Source organism: Anolis sagrei, chromosome 6 (genome assembly GCF_037176765.1).
Source record: "Anolis sagrei isolate rAnoSag1 chromosome 6, rAnoSag1.mat, whole genome shotgun sequence".
In the NCBI taxonomy this organism is placed as follows: Eukaryota; Metazoa; Chordata; class Lepidosauria; order Squamata; family Dactyloidae; genus Anolis; species Anolis sagrei.
Genome location: NC_090026.1, coordinates 21,726,724 through 21,747,975, shown reverse-complemented (window position 1 = coordinate 21,747,975; position 21,252 = coordinate 21,726,724). Strand labels below are relative to the sequence as shown.

General features: G+C 41.8%; 1 protein-coding gene across 1 annotated transcript; it reads left to right on the top strand.

The window, feature by feature from the left end:
- The first annotated feature begins 5,272 nt into the window (after positions 1 to 5,272).
- On the top strand, positions 5,273 to 19,779 carry PIH1D1 (PIH1 domain containing 1). Its single transcript, XM_060780488.2, has 10 exons — positions 5,273 to 5,552; positions 8,188 to 8,254; positions 8,572 to 8,757; positions 10,681 to 10,742; positions 12,769 to 12,853; positions 13,022 to 13,118; positions 14,771 to 14,821; positions 16,866 to 16,956; positions 17,048 to 17,191; positions 18,436 to 19,779. Exons 1-10 carry the CDS (start codon positions 5,457 to 5,459, stop codon positions 18,481 to 18,483), a joined length of 927 nt encoding a protein of 308 aa, XP_060636471.2. The 5' UTR covers positions 5,273 to 5,456; the 3' UTR covers positions 18,484 to 19,779.
- The last annotated feature ends 1,473 nt before the right edge of the window (positions 19,780 to 21,252 follow it).

Sequence of the window (21,252 nt, the reverse complement as noted above, 5' to 3'; positions counted from 1 at the left end):
TGGTGTGAGAAGCTTTGGTGACAGAAGCCCCAGGTTGTAAAGCCTTGTGTGTGAAGCTCCAGTGTGTAAAGGCTGCTGTGTGAAGCTCCTGTGTAAGTTTGATGTGAGAGGAAGCAATGTGAGAACAAAGCTAGAAGCTGTTTATCTGCATAAGAAAGAACCCCAGCGTGGAAGCAAAGAAGGAAGTATAATCAACTTTATTTGTGTTATGAAAACCTTGTTTTTGTAAACAGTGCAACCATATTATTTTGCTATAAAGAAAAGCTTTCTATGGAAGAGATAACATTGGTCTGCGTGTTCTTGTTATCACTTTTTGGCTACTGGTGCTGGGTCACGCTGCTACTAATAAGTTACACTGCCGTACATTTATGCGGAAGGTCTTTTGTTAATAAGCCCACGTGCCCAACAGTGTCAAATTACATTCATTCTGCACTGAAGATGCATCCTTTGGCCCCTTCTACACAGTCACATAAAATCCAGATTATCTGCTTTGAACCGGATTTTATGGCAATGTAGACTCATATAATCCAGTTCACAGCAGATACTGTGGATTATTTGATTTGATAATCTGGATTATATAGCAGCGTAGAAAGGGCCTTTCAAAGCACTCACTAAGCAACCTTCTCCAAACTGCAATTCCCAGGATTATGTGAATTCCATAGGGTGGAACTATGGCAGATAAACAGGAATAATAAAAAATGATAATGTTATAATTCTGTTGTATGAAAGGCCTGTCAAGGAAACCCTATAACTGGGTCGCTACAAATTGGAGTCAACTTGAAAGCATGTAATAAGCAAGAACTACATGACTTTTCTCATTTAATTTTCATATCTATGGAGGAAAAAAAACTGATGAGTTTATGGGGTTCTTGTGAGTAATGTGACAAAACACATAGATAAACCAAGTCATATAGATTCCCAGTTGTGTTTTTCTCCTTGTTTCAGTTTTGTTATCCACTCAGCGTAAGTAATTTCAAAGTGCACCTCAACCTTATCAGGGCAGCAGGCAAACTCTGGCTGTCAGGTGTATTTTGTTTTGTGGCTTTAACACTGATTTTTAAAATACTACAACTGACAACATCCTCCAGTCAGTGCCAAATGAAACAGTTGTACATTTAAATTAAAGAACCGGATTCTTCTAGAGCTCCACATAAACACAAGGAACACTAGAAACTTCACTGATTCATTCAGGCCCCTTCCACACTGTCCCTATATCCCAGGATCTGATCATAGATTATCTGGCAGTGGAGACTCACATAATCTAGTTTAAATCACATAATCTGGGATCTGATCCTGGGACATAGGGCACTGTAGAAGGGGCCTAAGTCTGTCCCAGAACGGATTCTATTGGACTCTAATTCGTCTACTAAAGTGTAAACAAATGTAGATTTTACACTGTCATAGCAATGACCCATTCTACACTGTCATATAAAATTCAGATTATCTGCTTTGAACAGGATTATATGGCAATGTAGATTCATATAATGCAGTTCAAAGCAGATAATTTGGATGATCTGCTTTGATAATCTGGATTAGATGGCAGTGTAGAAGGAGCCACAGTTTCATAATGCAGTTGAACTTCATCATTGGAGTTTAAACTGTTATTGTGCAGTTCAATGTAGTTAAACTGCATTCTGAAACTGCCTTATATGGCAGTGCAAATGGGGCCACGTTTTTATACGTGTATATTTATACTTTTATACTGATTTTATCATTATACTGATTTTATATAGGGGGTTGAGAAGGGCGGGGTAGAAGCACCCCAAATAAATAAATAAATAAATTCTGTGGTGTTATTTGTGAGGTCGATTAACCTTATGTTTTAGCAGTTTATTTTAACTATTTGTTTCAATTTTTATTTCTTTGTTCGTTTCTGTTTTATTTACCTCTTTAGAATATGGCATTGAATGTTTGCCATTTTTGTCTTTGAAAGCCGTCCAGAGTCCCCTTGGGGAGAGAGGGCAGGTTAGAAATAAAGTTATTAGTTGTCCCCTGCCACGCATTGCTTTGGCCCAGTCTGTGTATATGTGTTTTGTGTGTGTATATATGTGTGTGTGTGTATAAATGTGTATATATATGATTTTGTACATGCATTATAATGTTTGTTTGTTTTTTGCTTTTAAAGTCCTTTCTGCTGTGTTTTTCAGTTTTTTTATGAGTGATGGTCACTTGTTGGCCTGATAGGTGTATTGTGTCCAAATTTGGTGTCAATTTGCCCAGTGGTTTTTGAATTATGTTTATCCCACAAACTAACATTACATTTCTATTTATATAGATTATTATTATTATTACAGACAAAGTTTGTGAGTTAAGAGAAAAGGGAAGACTGGAAAAAAAAACTTCACCAATGAAGTAAAGAATCAAAAACCAAAAATGATATTTTTGGTCTTGAATAAAGAAGGCAAGATGTATGAGTTGTCATGCACATTCCTTTAAGGCTTCTGACCAAGACAAACAGGCTTTTGTTTGTGTCTATTTGGTTAGAGCGACTGAGCTTTTAGTTAGAGCATCATGAGAGGCCTTGGCCCGCAAACGAATAAAACAGTGACTTTTTAATAAAATCATCGATTGACCTCTCAGTGGAACAACCTTTGATTTCACTCAGCAAAACCTGCAGCCTCAGCAGAGGAACAAAGGTCAGTGACAGAGCATGTAAAACAGATTTCTTTTTGGAGATACATTAAAAAACATAAATACAATGCAGAGCAAATATGTACATTCAGTCCTCCATTATGACACTACCCAAACACACATATAGGAATAAAATAGTCTATGTATGTGTGTGTGAGAGAGTGAGAAGGTGCCTCTACACCAGGCCTGGGCAAACTTGGGCCCTCCGGGTATTTTGGACTTCAACTTCCACAAGTCCAAAACACCCGGAGAGCCCAAGTTTGCCCAGGCCTGGTGTAGAGGCTTCTTAAACAATAGAGAGAAAGGATTCCCCGAAGTACAAGGGCAAAAGGCCACTATACACAAAAAGTAGTGCAGTTATATAATCATGAGAATGTATATCATATCTATGCTGTAGTACTATAAAATTCAATGTACTAGCAGCTTGTACAAATTATACTTAACAGAGATACACAATGCAAATCTCTAAACCAAAAAATTCCTTTATGTGGGATAAACAACTGATTCCTACAGCAAAATGCACAAGTTTATCAGTCCTTTTTGAAAACCAAAAGTTTATAAATGACCAATCAAAGCATGTAAGTCCTTTTTTTGCAAGTCTCTGAATCAAAAACTTCCTAATGTGGGATAAACAGCTGATTCCGACAGCAGAATGCACAAGTTTGTTTTAAACTTTTAAATAAAGTTTGTCAACAGCAAACCAAGGTTTGTCAGTCCTTATTTTGGATTTTTACTTTTAAAACGGCGCACCCTAAGGGTCGAAATCAGGGGGCCTCAAACTAAGGCCGGGGGCCGGATACGGCCCTCCAAGGTCATTTACCTGGCCCTCGCTCAGGGTCAACCTAAGTCTGAAATGACTTGAAAGCACACAATAATAACAACAACCCTATCTCATCAGCCAAAAACAGGTCCACACTTCCCACTGAAATACTAATAAGTTTATATTTGTTAAAATTGTTTACCATTTTATTTATTATATTGTTTTAAAGTGTTTTTGCACTACAAATAATATGTGCAATGTGCATAGGAATTCATTCATTTTTTTTTCAAATGATAATCCGGCCTTCCAACAGTTTGAGGGACTGTGACCTGGCCCTCTGTTTAAAAAGTTTGAGGACCCCTGGCCTAAATGATTCCATTTCATTTTAATGTTTCATGTGAGCCGATACATGCCTTTTTAAATAGGTTTTTCTCATGATTAACTTGCAATTGATGACTGGGATATAGCCACATGGATAGGTATACCGGGCCCCTTTAAATTTCTCTTCATATAATTTAAATTTCTCTCTATATACTGAAGTTTCTATCTGCCTTTCCTGAGCTTGCCATGGAATCAAACTAATAGCAGATCACCTTTATAGGAGAACTTACGTGAGTATTTTTGGTTCCTGCTCTGTATGCTTTCACTACATTTGTGTCCCCCCCCCCCCCCCCCTATGCTGTGTTTTCTAGCCACTCATATGTATAAAGCCCTAAACAGGCTCGGTCCAAATTACCTGTCTGAACGCATCTCCCCCTATGAATCATTGCAGAGATTAAGATCCTCCAGGGTGGCCCTGCTTTTTGTCCTGCCATTGTCACAGTCACGATTGGTGGGGATGAGAGACTGGGCCTTCTCGGTGATTGCTCCCTGGCTATGGAACTCCCTTCCTGGTGAGATCAGGTCGGCCCCCTCCCTCCTGTCCTTTAGAAGGATGGTAAAAACTTGGCTGTGGGACCAAGCTTTTGGGACAGGGCAATAAAGCGGCAGTGGGATGGATGACGGCCAATTGGATTTGATGCAGATGGCTATGACGGTTTTAAATGGTGTATTTTAATATTTTGATATATATTTTTAATGTTTATGTATTGTATGTGAATTTGTGTCCTGGCATTGAATGTTTGCCGTGTATATGCTGTGCTCCGCCCTGAGTCCCCTTCGGGAATATAAATGTTTTAAATAATAAAATAATCTTTGGCCACATCATGAGGAGACAGCAAAGCCTGGAGAAGACAATTATGCTGGGGAAAGTGGAAGGCAAAAAGAAGAGGGGCCGACCAAGGGCAAGATGGATGGATGGCATCCTTGAAGTGACTGGACTGACCTTGAAGGAGCTGGGGGTGGTGACGGCCGACAGGGAGCTCTGGCGTGGGCTGGTCCATGAGGTCACAAAGAGTTGGAGACGACTGAACGAATGAACAACAATATTCCCTGTAGGTCCACATCATTGTTGACATTTATATATTGACTTGAAGAACTCTCTACTTTGCAAAACTGAGTATTCGAGGATTTCTACACTTGCACCAACTACCACCTTGAGTCTTCCTTGACCCCAGGCTGCCTCTCTTACCTGGGCTGCCCCAATTCCCTCTGGCACAGGCCCATATTCCATGGAGGTGAAGAGATCACACACTGCTGGAGCCCCAGGGCGACTCGTCTTCCCTTTTGCTGCACCAGCCATAGGCACAACACTGGCTTCCTCCCCTTCTGGCAAACAGAAGCCTTTCGCCTGCCTCTAAAACACTGAGCTGGAAGACACTTCCGGCCTCCAAACTACCACAGAGACGAAGTAGGAGAGAAGGGCGAAACCGGAAGTGTGGGTAAGTACTATCATAGTTTTACCTCTATTCAGAACAGAGAGCGTTGAGAGAGAGAGGAAGTGTTTGGTAGAGCGGCTGAGAGGGTCCAACTTCCGTTTCCGTTTCCCTGAGTAACAGATAGTTGTCGTCAGAAGCTGCGTTGATGTGCTGTTTCCTTCATTCTGGGCCTAGTCCTTAAACCTGGCTCTCCTTTTTGGTCGCCTGCAGGATCCTCTAAGAAGAACTTGGCCTTGTGAGGCCTCATCATGGCTTCTATAACAGACAAGACCTTACTTTCTGCTGAACTTGAGGAGGAGGAGGAGGAGATGGAAGAGAAGGAATTCCAGAAGCTTTTACTCCAGGTGTGCTGAGACTGGGGCCCTCTCCAGACAGGCTTTATATCCTAATATTCTGATCCCAGGCTTGAAACTGGATTATATGAGTCCACACTGCCAGATAAACTGGGATAAACAGAACACCTGAGATCAGATTCTGGGAGAGTCGTGGGTCTTTTCTCTGTTTATTGAATAGCTAGCATACATACTTTGTGTTACTTATTTATTTACGACATTTATATTTATTATTTATTTATTTACTAGAATCAAAGAGTTGGAAGGGACCTCATGGGCCATCCAGTCCAACCCACTGCCAAAAAGCAGGAATATTGCATTCAAATCACCCCTGACAGATGGCCATCCAGCCTCTGTTTAAAAGCTTCCAAAGAAGGAGCCTCCACCACACTCCGGGACAGAGAGTTCCACTGCTGAACGGCCCTCACAGTCAGGAAGTTCTTCCTCATGTTCAGATGGAATCTCCTCTCTTGTAGTTTGAAGCCATTGTTCCGCGTCCTAGTCTCCAAGGAAGCAGAAAACAAGCTTGCTCCCTCCTCCCTGTGGCTTCCTCTCACATATTTATACATGGCTATCATATCCCCTCTCAGCCTTCTCTTCTTCAGGCTAAACATGTTACAATTAACATCAGTAACATAATAAAAACCACAAGTCCTCCGCATTTCATTACCAGTCATTATCCAGTCACGTTGTTCAACCATTCCAAGATCAGAGTTTAATAGCTACACTGTATTTAGAAAGGCCTGCTCATATAGCCAGGTTTTAACTTTTTTGCAAAACGTTAAGAGAGTGGGGGCGGATCTAACGTCCTGTGGCGGGCATTCCACAACCGAGGGGCCACCGCTGAGAAGGCCCTATCCCTCGTCCCCGCCAATCGAGCCTGTGAAGATGGCAGGGCTGAGAGCAGGGCCTCCCCAGAAGATTTTAAATTCCTCCCCAGAAGATCTTAAATTTATATGTTGACCTTCTCACCCCGAAAGGGACTCAGAGCAGCTTTCTCTCTCTCTCTATGTAATGTTCATTTGTGGGATTAACATAACTCAAAAACCACTGGACAAATTGACACCAAATTTGGACACAAGACACCTATCAGGCCAACAAGTGACCCTCACTCATAAAAACACAGCAGAAGGCACTTAAAAAGCCAAATAATAATAAAATTCATTATAACACATGTGCAAACCCACATTATACACAAACATATATATACACACACATTTAGATACACATATACACAGACTGGCCACAACAACGCGTGGCAGGGGACAGCTAGTGTGTATGGGTGTATGTGTATATATATAAATGTAATGTTCGTTTGTGGGATTAACATAACTCAAAAACCACTGGACAAATTGACACCAAATTTGGACACAAGACACCTATCAGGCCAACAAGTGACCATCACTCATAAAAACACAGCAGAAGGGACTTTAAAAGCCAAATAATAATAATAATAAAATGCATTACAACGCATGCGCAAACCCACATTATACACAAACACACACATATACATAAACATATATACACACACACACACATATAGATACACATATACACAGACTGGGCCACAACAACGCGTGGCAGGGGACAGCTAGTATATATATAAATGTAATGTTCGTTTGTGGGATTAACATAACTCAAAAACCACTGGACAAATCGACACCAAATTTGGCCCCAGACACCTATCAGGCCAATGAGTGACCATCACTCATAAAAACACTGAAAAATGCAGCATAAGAGACTTTAAAAACCCACATATATACACAAACACACATTTTCCATTTCTTTCTTTCAGCACTGATTTTTTTTAAAAGTTCAAACCTCTGAATTATTTTACTATAATAACTTTCTTCTTATATCCCGTCACCATCTCTTCGAAGGGACTCGGGACGGCTTACAGATGGCACAAAGTGCCTAAAAACAAACATAAAGGTGAACACAATATAACATACAATAAAAGAAAACACATGCACATATAAAAACATCAATTCAAACTCAATTAAGCTGCAATCCTCTAACTGTGGTGTTAATTACATGGCTGGCCTGTAAACATTAGGAATAAAATAAGTGCCAGCTGTAGTAATGGAGAGAGGGCATGGGATAAAGTGCAGGATTGTGTGACTACTACGCAGGACAATTAGGGGCTAAATAGGCGTTGCAACTATATTGGGTCTCTTGAAAAAAAAAGAAAAAAGAACACAGATATGTTATAGCTGCCCTCTCCTTTGATGTATCTAGGGCTACACAATGCTCAAATACTACTACACTGTCACTTCCCTCCTGTAGTGGAGCTGTGAAATATATGGCATGAAGGTACTGTGATTGGAGTAACCCCAGTTGTGTTAGGCAATGGGGAGAAGATTTGGGGCTTCTGGAATGTCTATTTTTAGGATATGATAATGCAGCCCTCCAGATATTATTGGACTGAAACCCCAAACATTCCTTAGCTCAGGCAGTTGGGGGTTGTAGTTCAATCCTATCTGACTCTACTGTTCCCACCTTGGTGTAGTTCTTGTCAGAATAAAGCTAAGTTCCTTAAGTGGGAAATTAAGTTTCAATGGCAATTTAATTGGAACGGCATCTTAGATCAGTTCTGACAACCTGGTTAAGACTGTGCCATAAATGCATCCAATCTCTCTGTCCTTAGGCTTATCAGAAAATTCAGAGCTCGGTTCCCTCTTCAGCAGAGTACATGTTCATCCGCCCACTCCCAGGTAAAGTGTTTGGTAAAGATATGTGAATCCGTAACACAGTGAAACAAAGACATGCTGAAACGTTTAAGGGTTTTGGGGACATTGACATGAATCAGTTTTCTCCAAATCCGTGTTCTCCACATGTTGACTAGTGTGATAGGATTTCCAGTCCAGCATCTCTAGAGACAGGTTCACCAGATGTTTTGCAGTTCAGCTCCCAAAATTCCTCACTGCTGCCCAAGCTGGGGGTTAAGTCTGAAATATCCAGAGAACCAAAGTTTGGGAACCACTAGCTTAACTCGTCCTGAAATCTTCTTACATCTTTCTTTCCTCTTCAGGGTTCTGCCTTAAAATCCACACTGTTTCTGGTGAGAAGGTCTTTGTCAATGTCTGCAGGTCTCCCGACATCCCTCCACCTGCCGATCTGAGCAATGAAGAACTGTCCTGCCTCATTGAGTCCCAGGCAGGTTCCAACTTCCGGATCCCCATGAGCCTGGGGGAGCCACATGCTGAAGTGGACAATAGTGAGTGTGCAACTCATTGGGATGGAACAAATTGGTTACCAGTGCAATGAAATACTCAGGCAAAGGGTCTAACTCTTTGGGCAGCTTTATATAAAAATCACCTAGGCTCATTGTAAATTCATGGATGAAGGACCAAAGGATAAAAAGGTTGAGAAACAATGTTTACAGCCAGTATGAATAATAAATTAACCAGAATACAAAAATATAGTATGGTAGGCCTCACCACTTGCACAAGGTTTAGGGACACAGGACTGCCACAAAAGTAGAAGGTGTGAATACAAGAGAGGACACCTCTTTAGAAATCTCTAGGCCAGTCATGGGCAAACTTTGGCCCTCCAAGTGTTTTGGACTTCAACTCCCACAATTCCCAACAGCTGGTAAGTTGACTGGGATTTCTGGAAGCTGAAGTCCAAACACTTGGATGGCCGAAGTTTCCCCATGCCTGCTCTAGGCCCTCCTTCTGACAAAAGTTGAACATGTTGGTCCTTGAAGACTTAGAGATGGCTAGAAATAACATTTATCAAATCTGCAAATGTTCCATACACAAATGAGGCGTATACCAGAACGTACAATGAAAATGCAAGCATACATGGAGCACTGCCACAAGTAATATTACAAATGTGACAGAAAAAAAATTAGATGTTGGGAATATTACCTGAGAACACAAAAAAAGTCAGTTCAGAATATAACAATTAGCGAATATAGGCTTTCTTAATTTGCGTCTTCATAGTTCACTCACACTTTAGCTGTAAGTAAAACAGATAATGGGATCCCTCTTGGTGCAGCAGTTTAAACCTCTGAGCTGCTGAACTTGCTGACCCAAAAGTTGGCGGTTGGAATCCAGGGAGCGGGGTGGGCTCCTGCTGTTAGGCCCAGCTTCTGCCAACCTAGCAATTCAAAAACATGCAAATCTGAGTAGATCAATAGGTACCGCTTCCGCGGGTAGGTAATGACACTCCATGCAGTCATGCTGGTCACATGACCTTGGAGAAGTCTATGAACAACACCGGCTCTTCAGTTTAGAAATGAAAATGAGCATTTCCCAGAATCGGACACAACTAGACTTAATATCAGGGGAAAACCTTTACCTTTTACCTTTAAACAGATAAGCTGCTATAAAGATATTGTTCTAGTTGCTAGTTCTGAAGTGATTTGTTAAAAATATACAGCAAATCGATTCCATTTTGTAAAGAAAGAGGGTGGTGGGAATTCAGTCTCTGGCAATGCCACCACTCCTGGGACTTTTATAGCCACCCTTTCTCAACTTTATTTATTCTGCACTGACATCCCTTTTCCTCATTATGGTTTCCTCTGGTCTTTTGTTTAACTATTTATTATTGTTTTTGCTATTTTGTGTGTATCTTTTGTTAGGACCCTTCTAGTCTGTATTTGTTAGGAGTTATATAGAGTCGACAAATTTTTTCTTGTCTCCTGAGATCAATGGGTCCATTTGGACTGTAGAGCAGCAGTTCCATCACTTGCCGTTGTGTAGGGGTGGCAGTGCAGCACAACAGATTTTTTTTCTTTTTTCTTTCTGCTCTGTGGTTTTCTTGGCACAGTCTGTTTAGAAGGGGTTTGCCTTTTCATTCCTGAGGTTGAGAGAGTATAACTTGCTCAACATCACCCAATAGATGTCTGTTCCTGAGCAGGGATGCCAACCCTTATCATACGGAAGTGCTCAAACCATGACATCACACGTGAATTTGCCTCTTCTGAAATGAACATAAAATCCAGGGCAATGGATTTGGCTCAGATGCTTTAAGAATAGGTACCAGTTCCTTGGGCTCAGCCAAACACTTCTTTCCTCACAATCTCTGAGGATGCCTGCCATAGATGCAGGTGAAATATCAGGAGAGAATGCTTCTGGAACATGGCCATACAGCCCAGAAAATTCACAACAACCCACTTCTTTCTCACTTCCAGGTAACAATGGTTGCACTGCTTATGATGTCACCATCAACACCAGCTTTTACAACAAAATGAAGGTGAGTGCCTTTTTGAACAGGGGCCCTTTGTTGGGATTCAACCCCACGTTGCCCAAGTTTCAAGTCCTCAAAGAGGAGAAGTTAGTTAGCATTAGAATAGTCTGAGGATTTCCTATCAAACATGTCTACTGTATGAGAATTGGGAATGTATCTTTTTCTTCTCTCTTCTCTCTTTCTGCTCTCATTCTGATTGGTTGTGTAGAATGGATAGTTTTCTACTGCAAGAATCTGACTTCTGTTTCTTCCATCTGAGTATGTGCGGTGTGCTTTGAGATTTCTCACTGCGTGTGTGTCAGGAGAAATGTAATGATTGGGGCTTCCCCCCTCTCTTTGAAACCTTAGAAGAGATGGTTTTTAGAGTAGCTCAGACCCAGTTCTTTACCATTAAGAAATGCAGTTATTCTTTATTATTGTAAGTAAACATTTTTTTTGTGATTTTTAAGCTTGAACTCTGCATCTTTGCCTGCCTAAGCTCTTAATTATTTACAGCCACATCATACAGCACTTCACACTCTGTTCGCTAATGAGCTGAATGCTCAACTTTAAGTATCCTGTTTGTTTTTGGATGCTCTGCTAAATTTTACGGTAGTTTTCCCTAACATCCTTCAATCCCCAAACTGGTAGTGTTTGTACTGTGATAACCTAAAGAGGAACTTTTCCTGTCAAGAACCACCTGGGTGCATTCTGCTGCTTAGAAAATGGGGGAGATATTGGACAGAGATCATTGGGAAAGTTGGGGTATTAAGAGAGTGGAAGCTGGAGGTTCCTTCAGTCCCTTATTCCACACCAGCGATAATCAATAACTCCAATGTTAGTGTGATAATGAATCCATTCTGAGTTTTAGTCTGACGTTTAACAGCATAAGCCAAAGTGCTGACAGTATCTGTAGGTTGCAGTTCAACACCTTCAATAGCAGTTCCTTTGAAAAAAATCACTTTCCCAAGAAGAAGCAAGATTTGTTCAGAGGGAGTTTGTCTTTGCCCCATTCTTGAGATGAGAAGTAGTGCTGATAGTTCTATTATATTCAGCCCTACACATTTGCTCATGCTAGGGGCACAGAATCTCCATGAAAGTGGAAATGCTATTTTTGTTACCTGATAGAACCTCCTTGGGAATTTCTTGATCCTCCACCAGGAGGATCAAAAATTTCTTGATCCTCCACCACCAGATCCTGTGATCTGGCTGTAGAATCCCACTGGAAGACCTAGAGATTCCTAGAGAGGTGTTCCTTATAGGAATCTCTAGTTCATCTCGCATGACTCTAGAGATAGTTGCACCGGAGGACCTAGAGATTCCTAGGGAGAACACTATAATCAAATCTGTAAATAATAATATCCACAAAAGTGGAGGGCCTACTGTGTTTAATGTGCCATGTACATATCTCCTTAGATCAGTGGTTCCCAACCTGTGGTCCATGGATCATCAGTGGTCCCCAAGAACTATATGGTCCGTGGCCTCACCGTTATAACGAAAGTAACTTGTCTTGGAAAACCCTCTTATAGTGCCGAGGCAATGGGGATGTTGGAAGGGAGAGGATGGCTACCCACAGAAAGCGCGACAACAAGACTCCTGACTGCTGCTGCTGCTTCTCCTTCTCATTCCCCCTGAGTGGAGCCATTCCATGTGGTGCCTGGGAGCGAGGGCGCTTTGGTGTCTTCATTTTTAGGCCTGTTCCTGAGGTTATTTGGGGTGCTAATTCAGAAAATTGCATTGGATAGATCACATCAGCTCTAATTATGGTTTTCTGTGGACAAGCAGATGGTGACTACAGTTTGGCATATGTTCTGTATCAGAAACAAGAGCTGATGTGGTATATCCAGTACAATTTTCTGAATCAGCACCCCAAATAATCAACTGAATCTAAAGTTGACCAAAAACCGATTTGTAACCCTTTTTGTACTAATGTTGGAGAGTAGTCCCTGGTCAAGTGGTCCCTGGCCAAAAAAAGGTTGGGAACCACTGCCTTAGATTGTACTTCAGAGAAGCAGCTCCTCTTCACTTCATCCTGTTCTTTGTCATTCCCAAGGGCAACGGGTTTCTCAAAGAGTTTTTCATCACGATCGTCTTGGAAGGACTGTCTGAGAAATACAACTTGAACCTCACCAACCAAGGTATGGGGAATCAGCTTTGCTGCTGGAAGACAGTTGATCATCTTTCCAGAGGGCCCCTCCCTGTTTGAGTGCCAAGGAAATATCCTTGATCAAAAGGGATCCTGAATAGGGTCTGATTTCCTGTGGACTTAAGACATCTGCAACTTGACCTAATGTATCTCTTCTCAGATTGGCGAATTCTGAAGAACAGGAAGTTTATGGGCTCTGTATCTGAACAGAACATCCGCACCAAATCCAAGCTGATCATCCAGGAGATGGAAAACAGGTCAACCTCTCTTTGTGTGATCTTCCTTAATTTGATTCCCCACTTTTTATTAAGCAATGATACGTTTTTAAAATTAGATAACTTTGCCCCCCTTTCTACATACATGTATGATGGATGCATATAACACGATAAGGGTTAACACCCTTGTAAGATTTGTTTTGTTGTCTGTGCCCCTGTTCAGAAGATTTCACCTCATTTTCTGTCCCTGTGAACTTAGCACACCTAAGTTCATAAGACTTCCTTAAGTTTTGTTTGGATTGTCTTTCATTGATCAATTCTGTGGAGGATACAAGACATACAGTCCATGCCGTCACCTGCACCCCATGCCCAAATAGTGATATTAAGTCTTGCATGGAAAAAGAAACAGATAATAGGCAGTCCCTGAGTTACAAATATCCAACTTACATCTGACTCCTAGTTACAAACAAGGTGGAGACAACAGGAAGTGATAGGAAATCTATCTTTAGGAAAGAAAATGCACTCCTGTAAGAATTACCTGAGGAAAAGGTGTCTCCACTGAAGCTTTCTCACCAATCCTTGTTTCCACAAAAACCAAATATTTTCAAAATCAATTGTCTCGGGGACAGAAAAGGAGGGGAAATTTTCTGAGCAGGAGCACAGACAACAAAATAAATCTTACAGGAGCGTTACCCCTTCTCTGTGCTATCCAAAACTTTTGAAAAATTGGCTGGAGTTACACTTCAAAAAATGTATTTGTTCTGACTTAAATACAAATTCAACTTAAGAAAAAACGTACAGAAGTAATCTGTTTCATAACCTGGGGACTACTGTATGGGAAGTTTGGCCCAATTTTATTGTTGGTGGAGTTTGGAATGCTCTTTGATTGTAGGTGAACTATAAATTCCACTAACTACAATTCCCAAATGTCAAGGTCTTTTCCCCCAAACTCCACCATTTGGGCATATTGAGTATTTGTGAAAGTTTGGTCCAGATCCATCATGGTTTGAGTCCACAGTGCTGTCTGATTCTAGGCGAACTACAATTCCAAAACTCAAGGTCAATGCCCACCAAACCCTTCCAGTATTTTCTGTTGGTCATGGGAGTTCTGTGTGCCAAGTTTGGTTCAATTCCATCATTGTTGGAGTTCAGAATGCTCTTTGTAAGTGAACTATAAATCCCAGGAACCACAACTCCCAAATGACAAAGTCACCCCCCCCCAACCCCACCAGTATTCAGATTTGGCCATATTGTGTATTTGTGTCAAATTTGGTCTAGTGAATGAAAATGCATCCTGCATATTATATATTTACATTGTGATTCATAACAGTAGCAAAATTACAGTTCTGACATAGCAACAAAAATAATTTTATGATTGGGGGTTATCACAACATGAGGATCTGTATTAAGGGGTCACGGCATTAGGAAGGTTGAGAAACACTGTTTTAGAGGCTATGATGAAATTCCATTCCACTCAGTAGTGGCCCAGTTTCTCTTTACAACTTAACACAGGTGTAATACTCCAGTATGCGTTACTAGACTGGCAATGGCTCCCTAAAAATTGAAATTGTAGCCCACTCTGCCCCCCCCCCACCCCCCCATGAAAAATCAGAGCAGTCTGTCTGATCAGTATTTGAATGTTTGAACTTAGTTTTGTTTCCTGAAATGTTGTGTGTTTTTCCTTTTTTCTGTAGTGAAACCAAGGAGAAAGCTAGTAACGTTTTGCAGTCTTCTGTATCAGAAAGGTATGATGTTGGGGATGATTCAGAATGTTTATGGGGACAGAGAAACAGATGAGCATGTTTCTGGATCAGGAAAACCAGTATATGTTAAATAGATTAGACTATTCCAAAGTAGTTTACATGGGATTGCGTTTGAACACGCAACAGAAACTGCGGATTCCTGCAGAACAAGTGAAAACTACAACAAAGCATTGCAGCATTAAGTGTTAGTTTGAGGATTCCAATCACTCTTCTATTCTCCCCATACTCCTGAAACAACCAGATGGTGTTACATTGTGCTGTCGAAGGCTTTCATGGCCGGAATCACTGGTGGCTGTGAGTTTTCCGGACTGTATGGCCATGTTCCAGAAGCATTCTCTCCTGACATTTTGCCCGCATCTATGACAGGCATCCTCGGAGGTTGAGAGGTGTGTTGGAAACTAGGCAAGTGAGGTTTATATATGTGGAATGTTCAGTGTGGAAGAAAGAACTCCTGTCTGTTTGAGGCAGGTGTGAATGCTGCAATTGGTGACCTTGATTAACACTAAAAAGCCTTGCAGCTTGAAGGCATGGCTGCTTCCTTGTTTCCAACAAACTTCACAACCTCTGAGGATGCCTGCCATAGATGTGAATGAAACATCAAGTGAGAACAGTTCTGAACCATGGCCATACAGCCCGGAAAACTCACATCAACCCACTGATGTTACGTTGTTGTTGTTGTTGTTGTTGTTGTTGTTGTTGTTTGCAGTCTTGTTTGGGGATTGCTCTTGGCTCTTATGGAGTTCTCTCCCATTTAGTGCTCCCTCTTAAATATTTTGTACATCTAGTAGAAACTGCAGGGTTTTTCCCAGCCTGTTTATAAGTAGCTGAATATCCATTAGCAGTGCGTTGAAACAAGTTAATCTCAAATGGCTTCCGACACCTCTGGTCAGAGCAGGACTATTAACCTTATTATTAAATTTCTTGAGCCCTTGTTGTGATGAAGTGAAGCTTAAATTTCTAGTCAATTAAGTAATGTTCTCTTCGAATTGACAATCTTTCAGATACAAGAGCTATATTTTGACAAAACCCTTAATCTGGAATTAATTGCCTGGTCCTCTGGGAGATTAGATTCAAATGGAGGAATATATATTCTCTTAACCTATGAACAGTCCCTTCTCTGCTCCCATGGCTGATAGTGGCCACCAATTTAGGTGATTTTAGAAGCTGGATTATGCTAGGGAACAATACTGGAATATGTTTTTGAAGGCTTTCATGGCTGGAATGACTGGGTTGTTGTGAGTTTTCCAGGCTGTATGGTCATTTTCCAGAAGCATTCTCTCCTGACATTTCGCCCACATCTATGGCAGGCATCCTTAGAGGTTGTGAAGTATATTGGAAACTGATCGACCGACCTGGACACAGCATTTTATTTGAGAACATAGAAATGCTTGACCACTCGAACAACCGTTATGTCAGACTACACAGAAAAGCCATTGAAATCTACAAGCATGTGGACAATTTCAATAGAAAGGAGGAAACCACGAAAATGAACAAAATCTGACTACCAGTATTTTAAAAAGTCTAAAAACAGGACACTAAATAAAGAACAACATTCAGAAAACAAGGGAATTCCAGAGAGGATACAATCGAGGCCAATTAACACTTCCCAACAAAGGATCCCCCAGGCAGCAACCAGCCAGGCTTTGAAACTGCAATCCATTCAATGCTAATGAAGGTGGCCAATTGAAACATTCACACCTGCCTCAAACAGACAAGAGTTCTTTCTCCCACCCTGGACCTTCCACAGATATATAATCCTCTTTTGCTTAGTTTCCAATATACTTCAGCCTCTAAGGATGCCTGCCATAGATGTGAGTGAAACATCGGGAGAGAATGCTTCTGGAACATGGCCATACAGCCCGGAAAACTCACAGCAACCCAATACTGAAATAGGACAATTACCCTCCTTGTGGGCTGCCAATAGCCATTTGAGTAGCCACTGGAAGATAGGCTGCAGGATTAGTTTAGCCTTTGGTCACCAGGACCCTTCTTATGTTCTTATTTAGTCTTCTCATTTACTCCACAGCTCTGCCACCGTTCCCGAATACAAGATAGTTGCTGAGCCCTCTCTCAGTCACCCTGATCGTCTGGTAGCAAAAATTTGCCTTCCTAAAATGGTAACTTCACCACACTGTGGAGGTTATAGGAAGACATAAAGGGATGTCACATCTACATGTATTTTTTAGTGATTTCTTTCCTCTGTTTCAGACTTCAGTGAAATCCCTGGAGCTGAACCTGGGTGAAGATCACATTGTGTTACAGGGACAACCTGGACTGTACCATCTGGACATCTTCATCCCCTACAGCATTGTTCCTGAAGAAAGCAAGGCACAGTTCCACAGAGAGACCAAGGTGAGTGACAAGGCAGCATACTCCAAGATGGTGCCCTCAGATTCTAAGTTTGGACTGTAGAACCACATCTTTCCAATGGCTATTGCAGGTGGAGATAATAAGAGTTGTAGTCTGAATCATTTGGCAGTGTCTGGGTGGGTGAAGTTTGAATGTGTGGAGATTCTTTCAGACTGTTCATTCAGACTACACCACCCATTTTCTTCCACAACATAAGAATTTAAATCTGCTTAAGTACAGAAATGTTTCCTTCGCAAGTTATTTGTGCTCCAGGGAAACAGTGAGGTGCTTCATTGCCTATACAAGTTGATTTCTTTCTCCTCTCAATTGCAGAGAAATAACTTCATTCAGTAGTCACACTAGTTCAGTGGAGACTTATTCTGGATTCATGCTCTAAGTCAGCATTTCTCAACCTGAGGGTTGGGACCCCGGGGGGGGGGTCGTGAGGGGGGTTTCAGAAAGGTCACGAAAGACCATCAGAAAACACATATTTCTGATGGTCTTAGTAACTCCTTTGGCAGAGAAGGCTGAAGATCTCTCCACCTGTCCTTCTCTTCCTTTTTGGAAACAGACAGCAAATCCTCCCACCAAAAGCCATCCTCCTGCTGTGATTGGCCAGCCTCTCAGCTAAGGGGAAGGCTGTTTCTGAGACTCCAAGTGGGGAGGGGAGAGCAGGCATGCTTGGCACATGGCAACGTAGTGCGCATGTGCGGGCAAGGGCCAAAGCTAGAGTCATCCTGAGGAGTGTGAGGTTAACCTCTGTGTGAGATAAGCCTCTCTGTGTGAGCAATCACCTCAGTGGGAGAATAGACCTCATTGTTAGTAGGCCTGAGTGTGAGCCTCATTACGAGAAGGCCTCATTACGAGAAGGTCTCGTGTGAAGCTCCAGTGTGAAGGTTGAACTTTATTTTTATCATTGAAACTTTGTTCTTGTACATAGTGCAACCATATTATGTTGATATAAACAAAAGCCCTATAAGGAAGATACAACATTGATCTGTGTGTTTTTGTTCTTTTTATCACTTTGGGCTACTGGTGCTGGGTCATACTGCTGCTGATAAGTTACTCTGCTGTGCATTTATGAGGAGGGTCTTTTGTTAATAAACCCACTTGCCCAAAAAGGTTGACTTCTGCTTGGCACCATGTGTTTCAGATTGATCAGCTTCTTCAATAACATCACTGCTCGGCAGATTGCAGCAGCAGGGAGTCCTCTAGGCTCAAATAACAGAATGTCTTCCTCCTTCCAGATCCTCACTGTCACTATGCCCATCCAACGCCCATTACTTCTGTCATGAGCTCTATGGAGAAAAGCTGGAAGAAAGACAATTTCATCAGCTTAAGGACTTTGATCTCACAATAGAGGAACAGAGATCCAGGAAGGATGGACAATGGATTTGCCTCTCAAATGATTGGTACTGGACTTGTGAGGTGTGACAGTTCCTACTGTGGGTAGGCTCTGTACCTAAGCCCATGCAATAAAGTTGGAACTGGGAAAAGTTACTTTTTTAAAACCACAACCTGTGGAATCAACTGAGGGATTCTGGTTGGGCGAGGCATGTTAATCCAGAAAAAAACCCTACCAATTTTCTGGGTTCTAAGTAAAGCATGTTGGATGGGATCCAGAGCTTTGCCACCTTTTTCCTCCTACGAATTTGTTCTCAACTTCCTTTCCACCCACAACAGCTGCTGTTCTTTCCTCTTTCTGTTTTCTCAGTCAAATAATGCAGTCTACTCATCTCCATTTGGTTTTCTGCAGACAGTTTTATAACCCAGAAGCAAGCCACCTTTGACCCTCTAGTTCAGGCATGGGCAAACTTTAGCCCTCTGGGTGTTTTGGACTCTAACTCCCACAATTCCTAATAGCCTCAGGCCCTTTCCTTTCCCCCCTCAGCCGCTTAAGCAGCTGAGGGGGAAAAGGAAGGGGCCTGAGGCTGTTAGGAATTGTGGGAGTTGGAGTCCAAAACATCCAGAGGGCTAAAGTTTGCCCATGGCAGCTCTAGTTGTTTACCACTCCCTTCATGCCTCACTTAGCAATTATTAACAGGAAGTGGAGTTTGGCAACATTCACAGGGCTATCGTTTCCCTCCATCTGTGTTGAACTATGTTGTCTTTCAGTTCTGTTGAGGCCAGTCCTTCCCTTTCATCAAGTTTAGCTTCATTCTTTTCACTAGGTCATAAAAACCTGGTTTTGAAAAAAAGATGGCGAAAATTCTACCCCCAAAATGGATGTGTTCTGACTCAAGAATGTTTTCTTCTATACATTTTTAAAGCAAACATGCTTGAATCAGTTATGGTGTAGATTTATTTTTCTCTGCCTTGCTTACTTTCTTCCTTTTTGGAAAATTTACCTTTTTGGGTCTATAACTCCCAGAATCTTCCAATGAGCATGGGCTGTGGTCAGACTGAGTGAGAAAAGAAAAGGTTGCAAAGGAGGGAGGTACACTATGTCTTTTCATTTGGGTGGCAAGATTATGTTTGAGCTGATTGTAGTCTACTTTGCATCGTCGCTACTGTTGTACAGTTTCCTTGAGTCAGCTTTTGTGTTTGCAGGCTTTGAATTACATTTTTCGTAATAAAAAATAAAGTTCTTAGCCATTAGAATTCATGTTGCAAAATCTGAAACAACCAGGTGGTTATAGCAGGGAACTTGGGAAGTTCTGTTTTAATGACCACTTTTGAAAATATGAGGGGTATTTTTTTAAGTAAGGTCCGTTTTGTTGTAGACACTAGTAGTTCGCGCACATACCGCAACGAGCGTGTGCGTTGTGTACCGGCATGCCTCGGGAACAACTGTGCTCAGTTTCCGCTCTGTAGCTAACCTGTACGATTCTGTTCTGTGCTTTAAAAATGTTTAAGACTATCAACTCACCCTCCGCATGTGAGGTTCGCTCAGTGATATGGTTTTTGTCAGCAAGGAACGTGCCTGCTGCAGAAATTCATCGACAGATTTGTGAAGTGTACGGTGATACTGTTATGAGTGAAAGCAAAGTGCGTAAGTGGGTACGACAATTCAAAGATGGCCGTGACAACGTCCATGATGAGGACCGCTCCGGTCGCCCTTCTTTAATTACAGACGATTTGGTGGCTTCAGTTGAAGCGAGGATTTGTGAAGAGGGTATTTTAAAATTGGTTCAGAGGTATGATAAGTGTTTGAACAAACTTGGCAACTATGTCGAAAAATAGAGTGAAGTATGTACTTTCTGAAAATAAATTTACTTTTTTGAAATAAACGTTTGTTGTGTACTTATGTTCAAACGGACCTTACTTAAAAAATACCCCTAGTATAACTGCCCATGTGGCTGAGGTTTGGTGTGTTGAGTTCAGACAAAGGAACATTTCCAAACTCTAGTATAAAGTAAAGGTAAAGTTTTCCCCTGACATTGTCTAGTCGTATACGACGTGGGGGGTGGGGCTGGTCATCTCCATTTCTATGCCAAAGAGCCAATGTTGTCTATAGATGCCTCCTAGGTCATAAGGCCAGCATGAGTGCATGGAGCGCCGTTACCTTCCCTCCGTAGCTGTACATATTAATCTACTCACATTTACATGTTTTCAAACTGTTAGGTTGGCAGAAGCTGGGGCTAACAGCGGGAGCTCACCCCGGTGCCAGGATTGGAACCACCAAAACTGAGCTGAGTTCAGCAGCTCAGCGGTTTAACCCGCTGTGCCACTAGATAGCCCTAAGCTCTGGTATAGTATTTTAGAAATGGGTTTCTAAAGCAAAGGGTACTTTGGGGCAGACTTTCTCAAAAATTGATCTGGCTGTTTATATTTCTCTTAGGGCCCTTCCACGCAGCCCTATATCCCAGAATATCTGTGGACCCAGGGCCTTTCCACACAGCCCTATATCCCAGAATATCAAGGCAGAAAATCCCACAATATCTGCTTTGAACTGGGTTATCTGAATCCACACTCAGATAATGTGGAATTTTCTGCTTTGATATTGTGGGATATAGGCCTGTGTGGAAGCATTCTTCGAGGAACAACCGTCCCGCTCTAAATAATCCTGTATTTCAGCCTTCCGTTGGTCATGGGAGTTTGTGTGCCAAATTTGGTTCAATTCC

What these genes read in the sequence shown, in the direction of transcription:
- PIH1D1 (XM_060780488.2), top strand. Translation starts at nt 5,457, where the DNA reads ATGGCTTCTATAACAGACAAGACCTTACTTTCTGCTGAACTTGAGGAG. An exon ending in GCTTTTACAACAAAATGAAG is followed by an intron (nt 10,743 to 12,768) that starts GTGAGTGCCTTT and finishes GTCATTCCCAAG; the next exon opens with GGCAACGGGTTTCTCAAAGA. An exon ending in CAGTCTTCTGTATCAGAAAG is followed by an intron (nt 14,822 to 16,865) that starts GTATGATGTTGG and finishes TTTACTCCACAG; the next exon opens with CTCTGCCACCGTTCCCGAAT.